The 19,711-nt window shown below is 44.9% G+C and overlaps 1 protein-coding gene across 1 annotated transcript in view; it reads right to left on the minus strand.

Annotated features, from left to right (window-relative positions):
* Nucleotides 1-19,711, minus strand: part of LOC119453620 (MAM and LDL-receptor class A domain-containing protein 1-like) — a 109,505-nt gene that overhangs the window by 37,605 nt on the left and 52,189 nt on the right. The window contains exons 12-20 of the mRNA XM_049666620.1: nt 18,922-19,009; nt 17,542-17,694; nt 14,649-14,794; nt 12,420-12,545; nt 9,475-9,595; nt 7,556-7,702; nt 6,649-6,938; nt 1,270-1,372; nt 1,045-1,164 (exon numbers count right to left, since the gene is read on the minus strand). Of these exons, the coding sequence (XP_049522577.1) occupies nt 1,045-1,164; nt 1,270-1,372; nt 6,649-6,938; nt 7,556-7,702; nt 9,475-9,595; nt 12,420-12,545; nt 14,649-14,794; nt 17,542-17,694; nt 18,922-19,009 (1,294 nt within the window). The remainder of the gene's footprint in view (nt 1-1,044; nt 1,165-1,269; nt 1,373-6,648; nt 6,939-7,555; nt 7,703-9,474; nt 9,596-12,419; nt 12,546-14,648; nt 14,795-17,541; nt 17,695-18,921; nt 19,010-19,711) is intronic.

Raw genomic sequence — 19,711 nt, forward strand, 5'->3', positions numbered from 1 at the left:
TGCGGCACGTTGCAAACGGAGCGAAGTGTCGCGCGACTGCCTCGTTAATCGGGTGATCGCGAGAGGCAGTGCGTGGGTGACGCGTGGGTGCGATTTACAGCAGCCGCCACGGACAGACCTCCACTCGTGCAGCGCTTTGTTTTCATATATGGTATCGGTGGCGTAATCGATGAACAGATGACGCGCGCTACTCTGGCGCCATATCGTAGCCATCGTCGCCGCAGAGCCCTCCTTAAGCGGCACTACGCCTTTCTTCCCACGCTTTTGCCATATCCTCCTCCTCCGCTTTCGGCCTCATGATACCGCTGCACCCTCCTCCTCCGCTTTCATCCTCGCGCTCTCCTCGCTATCGCCGTCTTTCGTCCACCGCTGCACTCCGAGTTCCGCTCTTTCATCCTTCGCTGTGCTCGTTCGCTCAGTTACGAGGGACGCCGAGGGACGCCGACGCTCGCCGCAGGAACGGGCGCCTAGGAGCTGCGCTCTAAAACGAACTATGGTCTTAGCATGAAGGACACGCAAAATGAAAAACAGCAATAAATAGGCAAGTCTTGCGCAAACTAAAGCAGGAGAACGCACCTTAATTTGTAGCCTGTTGTCAAGACCTTTCTCCCTATGTTGTGTCAATGCTTTCCCGAAAAAGCTGTCATCAATCAAAATACGAAAAACGAGGATCTGGTCAAGCATTTATTTATTTTTTGTTTATGACTGAAAAAGCTACCCTGATATTTGTGTTTTGATTTCAGCTGAACTTCAAAAAACTGAAGCAAATGATGGTCAGTAAATAAAAAAAAGTTATGGCTGGGAAAGCGAAATAGCTAAACAGCCTCCTTGCAAAGCAGTGGGCCTGAAAGTATAGAAGAAGGACTGAAGGTACACAGGCATCTCTTATTTACCACGGCTCACACGCACATACATCCTGAGAGCTTTGAATTTGAAGTAGTTCGCGACGTAATAAACAAGATTACAGTAGCCCCGTTTCCTCACATGCATCTGCGATCGATTACAGAAGCTGTAATGAGAAGGCATCACAAGTATTTCACTTACCAGAGTTGGCCGGTCCTGAGCGAAGGCTAGCGCTTGCCATGTCATCTCTCATGCCCGTCAAGACGTGCGTCCAGCCTTTGTTGTGCCAGTAGCATGTGTCCTGCTCGAAGTCGCACAGTCCTGCTCAGAGTATAAGAAAAGAACACCAGACACGTGCTCCAGTTGAGACTAAGTTCAGCGGTGCGTGGGAGTGGTGCCGCACTTAAAATGACGAAAGCAACGAACCTTCGCCGCCATCATTGTCTGTGCAGACGCCGGGCGTCACGTGGATATTGCTCAGGGCGATATTTCCCCGCTCGCACTTGTCGCTGGATACGGAAAACTCGAGCTGGAGTGGAAGCAGAACGGCAAAGGCAGAGCCAGTGGTTGAGAGGCCAGTGCGTAATTGCGCAGCAAATATCATGATTTTCATCATGTGCATGAAAATCTCTCTAAACAAGCTACATACCTATTTCAGGACAAGAAAATGAACTGAAAGCTGTATGACAATGTTATGAAGTCAACAGTTAATGAAGCTAAGGAAAGCATATAGGGGGAAATTATTTAACCTGCCGCCTTCACCAATAATATGTCTGTCAACCTGATTGGCCGGCATATGCTTTTACGAACAATTCTATAAAGTAAGAAGCATTTTGTGAATATGGACTCGTCGTTTCCAGGAAGATGCGCTTCCCATGAAGCGATGAAAATTTACTACAGCAGCGGTTAAAAGGACTGGTTGCTTTGAAGATGGTATTTGTGTAGATGACCATGTATATACGAAAAGCGTGTACTTCTTTCGCTTGTCTGGCGTGACTGGACTGCACAACATAAGACCCACAAGCGAAGCAGACGGCGGCCGAATGCATTACATTACAAGACGTGCTGAGGATAGCAACGAGTGCGATCAAACCAAACATAGACTTCCTTTCCGCAAACGAAACATGCAATATTTCTCACTAAAGTGCGGCTCGTGTGACTCCGGGAGAAGTTGGTTCTGGCCCTCGCTGGTTTTGAGTTGTGCAGCCCAGGCACTCTGGTACGTTAAAAACGAAGCGACTAACAGACAGACGGACCTCAGCTGCAGATGTTTATCTCTTGCATGTTTGATCCTCTTTCACAAATTTACTTGCTTTTCTAACCAGCTAGATGACATTTATGTCGCCGTATATCAAAGCGCGTTAGACATACAAAAAAAGGCAACCGTAAAGCGTTTGTTAATGGCTATGCTTAATTTACTGTTTCATTCTGACAACAGCAAAACATTAAGCCGCCCGAACATAGATTGAATTACTTGTGTGTTAGATGACATGCGAATGAAATTAAATTGCAATCAGCTCTGTTTTTGTTTTGTGTTTGGGCTGTTCTAGTACACTTTCGTATGTATGTATGTATGTATGTATGTATGCATGTATGCATGTATGCATGTATGTATGCATGTATGCATGTATGTATGCATGTATGTATGTATGTATGTATGTATGTATGTATGTATGTATGTATGTATGTATGTATGTATGTATGTATGTATGTATGCACGTATGTATGCACGTATGTATGCACGTATGTGTGCACGTATGTGTGTACGCACGTATGTGTGTACGCACGTATGTGTGCACGTGTGTGTGTGTATGCGTGTGTGCACGTGTGTGTGTGTATGCGTGTGTGTATGCGTGTGTGTATGCGTGTGTGTGTGCGTGTGCGTGTGCGTGTGTGTGTGCGTGTGCGTGTGCGTGCGTGCGTGTGTGTGTGTGTGTGTGTGTGTGTGTGTGTGTGTGTGTGTGCGTGCGTGCGTGCGTGCGTGCGTGCGTATTCGGACCAATGGAGGCTTGGGACTCTACGAAAAAAACATTCTGGCTACGTGCTTGACTCGATCTACAGTATACCCTCAGTTCCACTAGTATATTCAATTACTAGAGGACGATTGTGCACGTATAAAGCAGCACGTGTGTCATTCCCTTTCGCTTATGCATAACGGTCAAGGAGCGTGGGATCCACCAGCTAATGTGCCACTACCGTTAAACTCACATCTGTTCAAGTTCTGTTAGTAGTAACATCACGGGTTAGAATAATATTTTAGAGGGGTGACATCAGTTTACTGGTGGCCCTGACTTTGCACAAGCGATTCTCAGTTGTGATCGTTGCGCATATACACGAGGCGAAATGAATCTTCCATGTCGCGGTCGATGTGATGTGTATAGCATATATATACAGGGTGTCCCAGCTATCACGCAGCACGATTTAAAAAAAAAAAAAGAGCAACGGCGTTACGCGAAGCAAACCTAGTGCATATTGTTTCCAGTACAGTGTAGTAGCCGCCGATAATTTTTTCGTTACTGATAATTAATTAATTAATTGTAATTAATTATCTAAATCGAGAAGTACTGTCCTAATTATCAAAGTGTCAATGAGGCGTTTGTAGGCAACCACGTGGGGCATCTAACTGCGGTATTTTCAGCGCCGTACTAATTGCGTACTCACTTTTTCCAAGTGATAAAGAAACCCCGCGAAATATAAAAAAACACCACGTGACGACGAAAGAAAGAAAGAAGAAATCGTGACCGAGTTTGTGCTTTACCCCGACCGAAGGAGCACATCGCGTTTGGTGTTAGTTGGAAACGAGCTGCGATAGCTGTTGTCTTAGCGTTGATAGTGTGCATGGGTGTCTTTTTTTTTCTGCGCAGAACTTGTCACCGCAGAACCTGATCGATTAAATCCGCGCAAAGGTTTAATGATGTGTTTTGTATCGCCCCAGTCGCCATGTCTTATTCTAATGAGCAGAAGGCGAACATGATGCTTGCTTTGGGAGCTGCAAATGGCAACACAAGAAAGGCCGCAAAGATTTATCGGTCATGGAAGTGTGGCGGTAGACCCAACGCATCGCCAATCATCAGAAATTATGAAAGCCTGCGAAAAACCAACAGCTTCAAAAAGCAGCGGCAGAGGACTTCATCTTTGAGTCATAACATACGCGCGCATGTTCTGCCATTTATGGCTTCAAACCCTCAAGCTAGCGTGCGAGACGTGGCCGCCCAGGCACCAATTTCCAAGTCGTCAGTTTGGAGGACTTTAAATGACTCGGCCTTTCACCCGTACCACGTTAACGTGCACCAATGCTTGGAAGCGAAGGACTTGCAGAATCGTCTAGATTTTTCGAATTGGATCCTCACAAAATCCGATGAATCACTGAACTTTCTTAGCAACGTCATTTAGACAGATGAAGCCAATTTTTGCAGAAATGGCCAGGTAAATCTGCATGATGCACACTATTGGAGTGACTCCAATCCACACTGGGTAAAGCGTACTCGGCACCAGTACCAGTGGTCGTTCAATGTGTGGTGTGGAATTTACGACGGTGGTATAATTGGTCCCATATTCTTCGATCAGACACTGACTGGACAGCGTTACGTGGACGAAATCCTTGAAGGGACAGTGGATGGGTTTTGCAGAGAAGCCAAGCTATCACGTCTTCCACTTCTGTGGTATCAGCAATATGCCCCGGGGCGCCAGCACACAGCGGCAGCCGAGCACGAAACTGGCTGAATATGACTTTTCACACACAAAATGGATTGAAAGGCGCGGGCCTGTCCATTGGCCGGCTAGGTCACCTGATCTCTCTCCACTCGATTTCTTTCTGTGGGGTTACGTAAAAGATCGTGTTTACGTGACCGAGACGAAGACGTCAGATGAGCTCAAGGCAAGGATAACGGATGTCTGCAGCAGAATCCCACCCTCGGTCATCAAAAAAAGACACTGACGATGTGATAAAGCGGGCTCAGTACTGCGTGGCTGCAGATGGGGACCTATTCGAACACGTCCTATAAGCGGCAGCTGGTGTTCAACGGCGCTTACGAATGCACCGATTATAAAGCAACCATGAAATCTGACCTTTTCCTTTGTTTTTCGCTCACGTGCCGATTGCCAAATCGGAACATTAGGCAGTCGAACATTACTTAACTGAACGCATCGGTTTTGTCTTTTCTCTACACGTGGCCGGGTCACTTCCGAGTGTGTTTATTTTACTTTTATTTTTTGCCATGAACCTCTTTTGGAAGCACGTACTCATGAAAAATAACGCTATCACTTTAACTTAGCTTTGGTCCGAAGCAAGCTTCTGGCACGAAGTATATATATATATATATATATAGCTGCGCATGCACTCCTTCGATGCGGTGCGAGCAGAGCTGGTATTTTGAAATATCCTATGTCTATTTCATTGCTTATTGCGTTTCGTCCGTGATCAGAGCGTGGCTTCGACTGCGTTATCAAGGACCATTTTTATCAAGTGGATCACTCACCGGTGAGAGACGGATAAGAAGCGTGACGTATACTTGACAGGAAATCGCTGCTATGCCGCGAAACTTTCTGTTGCGGATCCTTCCATACCATTGTCAAGGTGATGAGTTGTCTCTTGGCGGTGCGACAGGCAAAAGCCGTTCCTTTCAATAAGCTTACTTGAGGGCGCTCCTTTATGATGCGGGTGGGAGCGTCGTCACATGGTATTTTTTATATTTCGCGGGTTTTCTTTATCACTCGGGAAAAAAATGAGCACGCAATTAGTACGGCGCTCAAAATACCGCAGTTATATAGATGCCCCACGTGGTTGCTTACAAACGCCTCATTGACAATTTTATAATTAGGACAGTACTTCTAGAGTTAGATAATTAATTATAATTAATTAATTAATTAAATATCAGTAACGAAAAAATTACTGGCGGCTACTACACTGAACTGGAAACAATACGCACTAGGTTTGCTTCGCGTAACGCCGTTGCTCTTTCTTTAAATCGTGCTGCGTGATAGCTGGGACACCCTGTATACATATCTTACGTACTCTGCACGACCGCTTTAATTTTAATAGTCGCGATACAGAGACCACAGTCAGTCGTGCTGAGGGCATGTATCTTCAATTTGAACCTCATTGAATTTGAACCTCAGCCTGGAAAACGGGAAAGGAAAGAGAGGACAGGACTAGGGGCTGTTTTCTTATTTTGTCCCGTTTTCCCCTGTTTTCCCGTCATGTAGCCGTATGTTAACAAGCTCCAGTTCAAACCATCAAAAGTGTGCGCTAGCACAATATAGCTACAAAGACCAATCCCGGAAAGCGGGAGCTGAGCCTCTGGCTGCGCACCCTGTTTTGAGTTAGCAGATGAGATGGAAAAAGACAACAATAACTAACGTTTCCCTTGAGTCTTTTGCAGACGCTGCATCCTGCAGCTCTCCACATTTCCGGCGTGATTAATAGCATGCATGGCCGGCGCGCAGCGTGAAACAGGCGCGGGCACGCCGAAATTACGTCTGAAATACGTTAAAATGGTTACTGCATGGGTTTACGTACGACATATGTGCATATGTATACTGACTTTCGCCGATAAAATGTCTGGGTAACCAAACTGTGGAGGTGACCTGCGGAGATAGTGGCTGCGTGTACTGCTTATTGAAGTCGGTCAGCAATTGTGCCAATGTTTTCGGCAGCGGCAAGGCTGATGTCGCCGACCAGGCCGTTCCCGCTAGCGCGTGGAGCTGTAGAGGCTCGCGTGCTGTCGTCTTTGTCGCTGGCGCTGCTGGAGATGGTCCCGCCACCGCAGAATACGATCGTTGCGCAGATCGAGGCCTTTTGCTCACCGTGGTCGCGTGTGCCGAGAAGCGGATGGTGCGGGCCATGTGGTGCCACTTGTCCGCGACGGTACCCCCGTACGCCCGGAACAGCTCGTGGGTCTTTCTCGTCGTCGACGCGTGGTCCTGACGGGTGCGCAGCGAGAGGCTGAGCTCCCGCTTTCCGGGGCCGAACATGTGGAAGGCAAAGCGTGCACACACGGCCGTCTGTTGCAGAGGTACGATGGGCGAGTTAAGTGATGCGGACACCGTGGCGCCCGATGAGTGAAGCTTGTTGCAGCTCAGGTAGATGAAATCGTCTGCGTAGAAAAACGGGGCAGTGCTTAAACGGGGATGCATATCTTCCCTTATCTCTTCAGCGCAAGGAAAGACTGCTTCCGGTGTCCTGGGCTGCGCTGGGCTGTTCGACCAAACGTACTCATTTTGTTTTCTAAGGTAATGGAACGGTCTCGTTTTGTACAAAAGCTTGACATATTTCCTATGGAATACTATTACCGGACAGTCGCTACTACAAAAAGACAAAGAAAAAAAAGAAAATTGTGTTTTGCCTAAGTATGGCGACTAGTCTTTGGAATTGCTTTACTGATATGCAGGTAGCAGCAGACATCAGGCGCTACAAGACATCACATCACCAAAAACTACACTGTACCACGTCATAAAAAATACACCACGGAATCATTGAAGTAACAGCCACCCTCTTTGTCCTTGACAGTTTGTCACGTATCTTTTCCCCTAATTTGAAGGGAAAACGCCACTCTCGCCATAAATTGAAGCAAATAATGTCGCGGTTGTTCCAGAACTTCACAGAGAACGATATCCTGTCAACATTGGTTAAACACTTACACATTACTCCCTTTGGGTCAAGATACTACGATCGCACAGTTAGATGCAGCCCAAAGGCGGGAAAATAGCTTACTGGGTTTCCCGATTGGCGAGGCGGCTGGGGCCAATGCGTATCTTGGTGGAAAACGGCTTCCCAGTTTCCAAGTTCCCGTGATTTCGTCAGGACGACTCCATGAACACCTGTTCGGTGTGTTCCACGCGCACTCGAGTATGACGTACGCTGCGTGTACGAGAAAACAAAGCGTTTGGTCAGAAGTACAGCAGCAAAATCCCTCTTCCTGTACAAATTTGTTTCATTTCACTGCCATTAAGTTCGGGAGGGTTATCCAGGAGAAGGGGATGAAGCTCACGCAAACTAAAATGTACCGTGCGTTCGCAAGTAAGTTTAAGAAAACGATAAAAAGAAAACTACAGAGGCTACGCACACGACAGTTCTGCAGCTGCGCTGTTCGGCGAGTCTGATACTTTTCGCGAGCCACACGGGAAGTAAATAACAAATAGTTATTCATTTTCATTTATTCATACTTTTCAGCCCTTACGGGCTATTGCAGGAGTGGATACTGGACATAAACAAAAGATTTAAGTGCATTTGCAAGAGAAAAAAAAAGTCATTACTCATAGATAAAAATCGAGGAATTAAAGACACAAGAACCGCCGTAGGGGTAAACCAAAGAAAAAAAAAGTCACACTCAACATGATAACCATATTATAACAAAGCATCAGGATACACAAGGCGATTCGGTGTTTCTATAAATTTACTGGCAGAATTTGATGTGGCCAACCCTGTCCGGTACAGTAGTCCAATGTTTAATGGCCCGATGAAAGAAACTGTACTTGCGAGAGAGAGAGGTACATTTAATATGGCAGAAAAGCTAAGAGGTCGGCCTGAATCAAAGTTATGACCCGCTACAAGCAATGATCACGCGCTATGGGAAGGGCTATGTACATACCGTATCGGTGTCTGGCTATGTCACGGTCTTTCTTAGTATTTGATACCCAGGAGGCGTCACCTTAGCATCTAAGGTACCTTTCTTTAACAATGTCTCGGTAATTACCATAACGTCAGGATAATGCTGTAGTACTACAGCGTCAGCATCATCAACTTTATTTAAAATACTTCTGACATTTATCTTGAACTGGGAAGAAGCACAGCGAAGAAGTCAATTGTCACCTGTTTCAGGAGGCGCCTAGCCCATTTCTACCTCTTATTAGTAGCCTCATTCAAACCATAGACCACATCATTTATTTTCATTTTCTCAAGCTTAAGTTTCACCTTTGCCCCCCTTTTTTTTCTCATCAACACCAATCTCCCACAGGTGTTTGCGGGTCTAAACAATTCGCTTTAAAAATCCTCATTAATACTGGTTTCTGTACCTTGAAGCTTGAAACAGTTTCTGAGGATTTTCGTTTTATTCTTAAAATCTGAAAAATTCATGATGATGGGGCACTCTTTACCCTCTTGCCGCTTACATAAGCAATGTATCCGTTAAATTGAACCAATGTTCTGCTCCACGACTGCATTAAAAACTCCATCGGTGACCTTCTTTCGTAATACCTGTTCAATTTAGTGTGCATGTTCTCTTAGCCCTCTGATAATGAGATTGTTGCATCGAGAACGGTTTTCTAGATCATCTGTCAAAATCACCAAGCCTTTGACTAACGGTTGCCACTGTTGCCAGTGTTTAGATATAACTGTACTACTGTACTACAAATTTCCAGGCGATAATTATCTGAGATTAGTCCATTTTGTAGGATTCGGCTAACGAATACGTGCTTAGAAGTACCAGGCGTCAAAATTGGTCCTCACGCTTTCATTTCTAAAAAAAAAGGAACGGGGTAAGAGAAAGAAAGAAATTAGCAGCTTCTGAAAGGAATATAACCCACTTAACAGACATTTGCTACCTTAAGGGTTTTAGCGATGTCAATCGACCACACTACACAGGTATTATCAACAAAGAGTGATAGGAAAATGGATTATAGTGGCAATTTCACCTGCTTTTCCGGCGATGGCCTCTGCTGGCATAGTTGAGCAATCATCGTTGATGTAGATGCCGATATCATCCAACGCTATGTAGCCATCACGACTTTGCAACACAGCAGCTTCGAACGTCACCTAGAGCCACAAGGCAGCGGTATGGTCAGTTACTCATCGACCACGCCCTGTTTGTACATAGCGCAGAACATTAAGATCAAGAAAAAGACGGATGGGAGTGGTGGGGGGTGTGCGAAACATTCAGCAGCTACACATCATAGACAGCGAACATTCGATGATCATTGCTCAAAAGAAGTTGTTATTAGGCAAATTGCTAAGGTTCTCTGTACAGTTTTTCTAACGGCGCGAAGGCGACATAAGAGGTCACACCCACAAACAACGTGCTTGTGTGTGTTATATTCTCTCTTGTATGTCTCCGCGTCGTTTGCACGAATTTACAACATTGCCATTACATCGACACCATAGCACTCTGGGCCGAGAACATCGCAATCACGAGATGCCTGCTGGCAGGGTTTCCCAGGCATTCACCTTACTGCACTCCTTGCCCGACTACCGCACATCCAATGTGCACGCTTACTTCTTGATTAGCTTCCCTTCTAGCACCTCGTTGCTGGTTTAAGCCTGTTTCGTGCACTGCGGCCCGAGGCACGAGAAGTGCGGCATGAGCCATTGTTGCTTTTAGTGATCGTGCTTCGTCGGTGCTGCATTTCCATGCAATAAAAAGAGAGAAAAAGAGAGAAAAAAAACACACACATGTATATGTTGTTGTGGCGTTGTTAACTGCAACGTCAGTTCTCGGAGGTGAAGGTCCGCAGGTCCATGTCGGTTACGGTACCTGCTTTTCTTTGAACTTCTCTATTTCAATTTTATCGTTGTCATGACGAAACGATGATCATTCCTCATTGCGTAGGGCAGCGAGCGCAGACAGCAGAACATAGGTCGCGATTGGCTCCAACAGCAGATGCCGAGGCTGCATGGATGTATTTGATGGTGGAATGGCTTGACGCCGATTGCAGCATTGGCAGCTATTCGCTGTAAAAATACCAGGCCACCTAAGCTCTCTGGTTAGAATACCTTCATAAGGACGTAAAAACCGTTTTAGGATCGTTTTTGTTACTGTTATGTCTAATTTGTTCCTTAGAAAGTGCAGGTGATAAAATAGCTGACGGCAACAATGTTGCAACAATATTCAGTAAGTCGCATCTTCAGTAACTCCCTTCCAATAAAGGAACAAAAACTTACTTAGAAGCCAAAATGCGTCAGGTGCAGAGGGAGGGTTGAGCAAACACAAAGGTTTGCTCACATAAAAATGTCGCAGTTTCGCCCGAAAGGCGAAGCATCAATTGCGATAGCAAATTAGTAAAGAGCTATAAGGAGGAGGGATAGTAGTTTTATCGGCTGCATAAACTTGACACATTCGCTTACTAACTGAATTAACAAGCGTGGTGTCAGCACGCACAAGCAAACATGAATAGATCACACTCGATGACCGCAGACAACGGGAAGCGCGGCCGCCGCAGCGACCGAAGGTTCGTGGGGTATATCGCTTCAACGGAAACTGAGCGGCGAAAGCACAGCGCATAGAAAGGTCAGAGCCGTGTGGAGATCGCTTTCAAGTTACGGTGCGCGCGACAACACCGACAGCCCGCACCGGCGCAAAGTACAAGAAAGCATTTGTTGGCAGAGTAGAAGCCCCCCCCCCCTCACGCGCTGCCTTCCCACTATGCTCCTTTCGCGTAGGAGATCCCAGTTGCCCTTGTGCTCGGTTGCAAGATACGCATTTGGTGCCGCAGCGCAGCTTCGCCCTCCCCCCTCCCTCCCATACCCCCACGGCCTTTCGCGCGGCGGAAGTCGCGTTTGCTCTCCGCCGTGCGTTCGCTCTACGTGATAGCGCGCGTCTCCCGCGCGCTTTCACTCGCACATACGGCGCGCGGCGACGATGTTATCGCCCTTGGACTTTATACGGAACCTCATGGCGACGGCGACGGCAGAAATCGGCTTGAAGTGTCCATATAACTGCTATCGCAATAAAAGAAATGACGCCGTAACCGACAGTAGCCACACACTATTCTCCGCGAGACCCCTGATATTGTTCGAATATGCGCAAACGTTGTAAAGGCGACAGCGACACTTCATGAAGGTGCTAGAACATTTTTCGCGTTTCATGTCATCGATTCTGTCTAACGAACATAAGTTGAAGAGTGAAATGGGGCAAGAACAAAACAGAGAAAAGTGCAACGTACGTGTCACTTCTACGTAGCTGGTTGCTAAAAATACTGCATCTGCGAAACTGCGTATCACATCCTGACCACTGCCAATGTCACAGACGCTGGCGGACGTGCAGACACGATCGAACGTTGCAATTTTGACTCGCTCGTGTTTCAGTTTACGCCGATAGTACTAGAGCACGAGCACTAAGCAGTGTAACGTGTGTCACAACATCCACTCGAAAATAAAAACGAGGTTTTTTTCTTGTTTTTTTTATTGAGATGAAAAAGTGGAGTCTTTATCGCCGCAAGCTCGCGACGACTACTCTTATTAATTTCGCTAAAATGATAATAAACAGAAAGTAAAGACAAAATATATAAATTGCTGCACTATAATTAATACTTAAATAAAAAAGAAGATGTGGCGACGCGAGAGTGGAAGCCTTCCACAAGAAAGTTCAGATTGAAACAAAGTCCACCGATGTCAGAGGCACACAAGTATAAGTTTAACGCCAGACGCACAATGGGGCGCAATTACACACTGTGCTGTGCAGCTGAGTGCATGTCAAAGAAGCGTCTTCCATTTTGAGCTACACTGCCCCAGCATTGCATGCAGAAACACTAATTCACGTGGCGTCGTAATGAAAATCGCTCTGCAGAAAATCTGTCTTTCACTGAGATACCATAAGGTGCGATAAGCATACTCGTGAGCGAGCGAAAAATCTTCGTGCACTAACCCTATGCTGTCGAGGAATCTTGACTCGGCCAAGTTGCCATGCAGTGACGTTTCCCTCTTTGTGGAACCACACTGCTTCGCGCTGCTGATTCGAGCGAGGCGTGTTTCGGTGTACAGTAACTTTGAACTGCGAGATAAAAAAAAAAAAAAAAACACGGAGTGTAGATTGGGACACAAGCAAATAATTACACGAAAAAGCACATACATTAGGTCCCGAAATTGAAGAGACATCTGATAAGACTCCAGAGGGTTTCAAAAATATAAGTTTTGAAATCCTCACAAAAGTGCGTAAATAACACTGGTCTTAATTTTAATGCCACATTATATTTACGAAGAGCCCATCCGTACATTCGTACAGTAAATAGCCGCACAAGCGTGACTATTTGAATACAGGACTGTATGCATAGTAGATCCTAATGGCACCTGTTATAAGTGTAGGCAGCATTATATAGCTCCATGTAATAAATACAATCAATTCGTGTCGCTAATGTCAGCAAGCTCCTTTCAATTAATGATTACCGTATACCAGGTTAATAGAAACACATTTATCCAAGATCTCCCTGTGATAGATATCGCGATTCCATCTCATCAACTAAATTACTTGGAGAAGCGGACATTACTTGCAAGACAAATAATTTACAAAATTTAACTAATTACCACTTTGAATAATTCAATCACTCTAGAACGCACGTCCTCATTGCTGAACGGAAGGCGAGCATTAACGAAGTAATATACATTTAGCAACAATCCCGTGCTAAGCATTAGTTTTGAGAAATACGTCTTCAAAATCTGTGACTAAATGCATTGATGTTTAGCTTAGGACTTCGCACTTTGGCCGGGAAGTACTGCGTATTAGATTGAGCGAGAAAGCAGGGCAGGGTCGCCGAAATAAGGCGTGACCTCCCCACTTACGTCTCTCCCTTTGTTCACCAATGCAAACGTCTTGGGCCGCTATACTTGCCCTCCCCGGCCTGAATCCAGCTAGATCGATGGCACGCAATAAAAGTTGTTTTCTTCCAAATATGTTTATTGCGTTGACCACTTGCCTTTGTCCCGCCGAAGTGATTCAATGTGAGCGCGTGGGAATTCCGGAATCAAGCATCAGGATTGGTTTGAATGGGCTCTTACGGACAATTCTAGCATAAGAGGTCTTTGTGAACACGGGTACAGGCCGGTATAATGTGAGGATTCCTTCCGCTCGATTCTAGTACTTTGTTATCATCCACCATTCACGGCTGGCCGATCCCTTTGATAGCCTGGAACGAGTGGCGCTTGGAACACTGAGGAAGCGGCGAAAAAAGAATTGGATTGTAATAGGATCGTTACAACGCAACGATGATGCATTTCCAGACAACAGTGTAGCAGGTAACATCTGGCCTGATGTGCTTCTTGTTGTAGTCAAGCCTTTTGGCGTTGTCTAGCGGTGCTGACATTCTCTTTATTAGCCGCGCGGTGAGCTCCATTGAGGCCGTGCTTCCTCCCCTTTGTCGGCTTTTCGACCACGGAAACGCCACGTTGGAATTTGCCCCCATGACCTTGTTGATACAGGTAAGTACTGTGGCAGGCGATAAGTTAATCAGCGCGAGCGCAATAAACCGGGGCGAGAAACAAGCGTTTCTATTTACTTGATGCATGAGACAAGCCCACTGATGGAAAACGCGAAAGTCGGCGTTCGAAGCATGCTTTTCGACCCCTGATGCGTGACGTAAGAAGCCGTTTGCAGCAATCGTGTCATTACGATTGTAGTGGTACGGTTTTCATCTCATTGCATTAATACGGTTTACATATCTCCCATATTAAACAGCTGTTGGCGCTCGTCTGCCATTTCTTTCTTTCTTCCATGCAGTGTATCCTTTCGAGCTTAAAAAAATATGTTTAGGTAGAACCGACTAATGTTTAGTGAAGGGTAATCGTTCTTTTCCCCCCGCTTTTAACAGAAAACACGGAATCCTATACCAATGACAAACATTGATCTTGCGTGTATATTCACTCTCTGTACTACAATACGAGTTATATGCAGTATGCAGAGGCCACTTGTCGCAATGCACAGACTTAAGCAGCACAAAAATGCCGAAAATGTATCAGAAACCCCACTATTCTGGTCAAATAAAGTAACATAAGAGCGCGTATTCATCTTTGCGACGTTGCAGTCACCAAATTGTAGAACCTATCCATCATTCGCTCAACGGAAGCCCATCAGCGATCGTTACCGTGCATACGTGCGTCTTACCGCGATCCGGTCCCCCTGAGCACCGTGGACCGTGTACCAGAAGTCCATGCACTGTGCTCCCAGTGCGTCCAGGTCCACGACTTCACTCTGCAGCTCAGCGGTGCCCGCCACTTGCATTTCACGGCCGCTCACGAGCATGAAGGAGCCTGGCACAAGGTTGTTGCAAAGACACAAGGTTCCACAGTTAGTCGTTGCACTACGCTGGACCTGACTATCTAGCTGTTAAAGGTTGGGGACAAATGGTATTAAATTCCTATAATCATGCAATTAATTAAGAACAGATTCTATTAATTTGCGGTATCGCGGCATATGTAAGCTCTGCGTATATAGCGAGCTCAACAGCAGCCAGAATTTATTGTGCAGTGACGACGATTTGATTATGTAAACGTATTTAGATTTTCCGGTTAAACACAGCGTCATATGACTGTACGTTCAAACACCGTTCACACTATACCTTCAACCGAAGTTCGACGTCGCAGTACGAAATGATGTGGTAGTATCTATGGTGGTAAGTGAAAATTCAATTTCTTTCGTTATGCTCTATATATATAGACCACTGTAAGAAAACGATGCAGATATTCTACAACCGCTTAACAGCAATTCTATGCTACATGCAGCGAGAAGGCATACCTGCAATGCTCACGCTAAGGGTGTTGCAAATGTCCTGCCTATATTTTTTTAATACACGTGAGTTAGAAACAACGAGGAGAAGTTCGTCTGTGCGCGTGTTTTCTAGAAGGAGATCATTTCAGGCAAACAAGGTTTCTAAAGATACTCCTTATCATACGCTAACTGCGACGTTTTGACTGAGTTTTATTGACAGGTTTAACAAGACTGACATTTGGGTGAGTTGGTTTCGCTTCATCTTGGGTAAACAGCGCAACACAGGCAGGGACAAGAGCTAAGGAAGTCAGCGCTTGTCTCGTCACTTCCTTGGCTCTTGCCCGTCACTGTGTTGCGCTGTTTACCCAAGATTTATCGACGGCACTAATTAGACATCAATCGGGACTACTTAATTTTAAACTATGGACGGAGTAATTGTCAGCATCAATATTTCATTAATCGAAAAACCAAATTAAAGCAAATGTGTCTATTGTACATTTTTTTTAAAAGTTGCATGAGAATATTTGAAGTGGCAGTATGCAGCTGAGGACAGTCATTCTCTGCGGTTATTCCACTTGGCTAAATTTTTGTACGGCTGTTGCTGCTCAAGATATTTTCCTTCATGTTTCATTGCTCGAGTGTTTCTTGTTTTTGTTTTTTTGTCTGAAAAAAAATTCAATTGCAGCTGAAATTACATGTATGTGAGGTAAGAGCATCCGAAATAAGTTTCCGACCATTTGCTACTCCCTGGTGAAATTTGAGGAATTACAATAAAATAAAACGGGTGTCTATAGTGCGAAAAAAAATCCTTCATATCCGTAAGTTTTCTCACTGTGCGTGCTTCGACTTGGAAGAAGAACCGCCTCGCATCTTATAAGCTTGTAAAAGGGTTGTGCACCTGAATGGATGCAGACGCCCGAACTTCAGAATCCGACATACTTTTTCTCGCTTAAGGGGGGACGATAACCTTACTCTTCTTTTTAAACAATTTGAATGAAATTTCAACAGTTGGTGTATTTTTACCAGCCGATTAAAAAAAATTAATTATTTTTTTCTATGACAAACATTTTTTTATGATATCCAAAACAGGATGTTCTTTGTTTAGGAGATAATTAAGAACTTGCGCAGTAAAGTACAACACGCGGAATAGATTATGAATGTTCATTCGTAAAATATAAGTCATTGTTTTAGGCTATTTTGAAGCGAAGTTATAGGTTGTCAAACATAGTCATAAAAAATGGCCGCCTTGATACTTGTCTAGTTTTAGCTCGTCCCGTTCCGATTTACGAGCTCAGAACCGCTTTGTCGTGAAATCATGACAGCCTGCTGTAGGACGCGTTAATAACTTGTCCTTCCTCCGCGTCATTTCAAAATGCCTCGGCGAAAGCGTAACGTCAGCAGGCGACGATAGCATAATCTTCGCAAGCGCGATTGTATCCAGAGTTCCGGAGCAAACAGCTGGATTTCAGGAGGCAAGTTACCTAAAGAATCGCGCTGCTGGTCTTCGTGCCCTTCTAATGGAGCGCACTTTGAGCGCCCACAATTATCAGTAAGGGGGCAGATTCAAGCGGCGATTGTATTGAAGCACAATCGCGTTAATGAATGAGAAGAATGGGAACAAAGGGGATTGATTTTTGTGTGGCACAACCATATATTTCTAACAGATAATGTAGGCAAGGAAAGCATAGATGAAGTTATTTGTTGTTTTCATTGAAGTGTAGAACTGATAAGGTAAGAGGAAATCAAGAGGTTAGAGGAATCAAGATAAGGTATGGTAAGGTAAAACTTTATTATTGTCCGTCGGAACGCGCGTCAGCACGTAGCGGGCCGCTCCCACGTCGGCACAGAAAGGCCGAGCCTCTCTGCTGCGTCGCGGGCCCGATGTGAAGATAAGGTAAGACGAAAAAATAGCTCGCCGCGGGTGGAAGCCGAACCCCTTTCCTCCACATTAATAAATTTTAAAACATGGAATTTACTTAGAAAAGTCTAGGCTTCACCCGTGAAAATTGAACATGTGGTTAGCAAATAAAGGGATCATTAGGAACACATTCTCATTTTTTGAAGTGACAGCTTAAGGTGTCTCCGGTAGATCTGTCAGGGCATGAGAATCCAGAAATTTCTGAGGCTTATATTTTTCTTGTATTCTTGCAAAATAAATTGCAAAGTACTAAACGGTTGAAGCAAAACTAGAACGTATACACTGTGATTTCTGTTAGACATTCAAGTACTTTCACTGACAAGTGTAGTGCAGGCCCGCGGTGAGAGAGTATACCGAAAAAGAAGCGAATACCTTCATCGGACGACAGAGTGTGGTCGAGGGGCGGTTGCGGGACGTCAGTGTTGAGGTGTCCACCACGCAGGAGCCACTCCCAGGTTCTCCTCTTCCTCATCGAGTTCGTCCAAGTACAGGGGCCTCGCTCGAAATCACAGCTTAGTCCCCTCTCTGCGCACCAGGAGATGAAGCCGTTGCACGTATACCGAAAGCACGAATAATCCGAGAGACCCATGAATGCACAGTATGGCCAGATCCACAAGGACGTCGTCAATAAATATATTTAAAGAAAAGATACGTAGCTTGCATCAATCATGAAGTCATGGCCGCCAGAAATAGATAAAATGAAAGTGGTGGGAGGCCGCCTTTAGAAATCGCATATTGTTTGTTGCTGTGAGCGTAACAAAAAGAGATGAACAATTGCGCGAACTGAGACAACTTGTACACCCATGAAGGCCAAAGTCTCAAGCTCATTGGCACAAGGAACCAAAGGTTTGTGCATTTGTGTCCAGATACCGTCACTCCTCCTTTTCGTCGCCCATACGTGTGCTAATAATTATTTGTGATCTTCTCTTCCAGAAAAAGTACGCGCCAATTTTTTTTCTATAACTGGAAATAGAATAATGAGGAACATATAGGCAGCTGTATGAGTAGCAGTAGGGATCGCATTTACAGCCGGTCAACCACGAAGGCTAGGTAGCGTTACGATGACAACCTGTAGCCACTACAATTAAGACGTCTAGAAGAAAAAAAAAAAAAGAAAACTGTGTATTGCATTTTCTTGCGGTACCGGTTCTACAAAATATACATGCGATAACCAACATACAGGCGATAGCCAGCACCACATAATAAGGCGCGGGAACCGTGGGCAACACCGAGAAGGCCTTAGATCTTATTAGCGCATGCACGTGCCTGATGTCGTGATACTGTATTCCGTTTAACGTTGGTCTCAAATTCGATAGGCCCGAGTTTCATTACGCTTTTGCTAATTTATTACAGACCGAGTTATTCACAACAACACTTACCGTTGCTATGATAACGTACCTGGTCTATGCACGGACGCATAAACGCTGCAAAGCTGCAGTATTGCAGCGGAAATGGCGCGAGCGTACAATATCTTAAATCGGGCTTTATTTTATGCACCCCAAACAAACTTGCCTGCGTCTTGCCTGTTGCAGACGCTATCTTGTCTATGGTGCAATGCTATGCCGGGAAGCAAAGGTCCGTTCAAATTCCGCAATTACACATATTGAAATTGATAACCAGAGAAGAAAGAGCGAAGTAACAATAAGGAAAGACCTAAGGAACGTTAATTATGGGAGTTTTCTTTGTGTAGAAGTGAAGTTTAAATTGCAGAAATGTTAGTGTGCTTCTACTCAATATTTTTCTACTACTCACGTTCCGAAGGACATGCACCAAATGTCAGCGCAACATCGTCAACGGCAATCAAGGCGTCGCTCAGAGAAGCCTCCAATCTAAACTGATGCTGGAAAGAAAACGGTAGGAAAGAAATAATAACTGTCAGCGATGAAATCTAAACTACATAGAACTTAGATCTTCTCTACCGAGACTCGTAAAATAGATGTTTTTTTGAACTCTGTTTCTTCGTGCTATGTTGGCACTGTAAGCAATCGGCCAGTCATTGCGTGTTTCCTTTTGCCGGGTAAAATAAGAAAATAATCGTTAGCCGACCTTGGCTCCTCGATGAACGCGTAATAACATATAACACTAGTAAAAGCTTTCCCTTTTATCCTGTCCTCGTATTGTTTTTTTTTCCCAACAAGTTTCTTCGCAAGATACAGTTAGCGTTAATATTGACTCGTTTGTAAGTAAAATCTCTTTTATAGTAATAATAAAAAGAAAAGCGTTGACACGACAACAGCTGCGCGTCATCACAATAATTTGTGAGATCCAAATTTTCATGTGGACACTGACTTTTTTTCGATTCTTTTTCTTTGTCTTTGTTTTGCTTCTTTAGCGCCTTCTTTAATTAGACATGTTCTTGGGTTATCCTACATTTCAGTAGTCATACCTGCAATTTCATTACAGCTAATTAGCGCCAAAAGCATAATTCCTATTTTCGTACTCCGGTCTTTTACCGAAGTGATAGGAATAACTATAAAAGAAACAGCGAGAAGCTAAAGCAGGGATAATGGTGGAGCGTTAGAATAGGCTAAAACAGCTGTTT

Source organism: Dermacentor silvarum, chromosome 1, assembly GCF_013339745.2.
Source record: "Dermacentor silvarum isolate Dsil-2018 chromosome 1, BIME_Dsil_1.4, whole genome shotgun sequence".
In the NCBI taxonomy this organism is placed as follows: Eukaryota; Metazoa; Arthropoda; class Arachnida; order Ixodida; family Ixodidae; genus Dermacentor; species Dermacentor silvarum.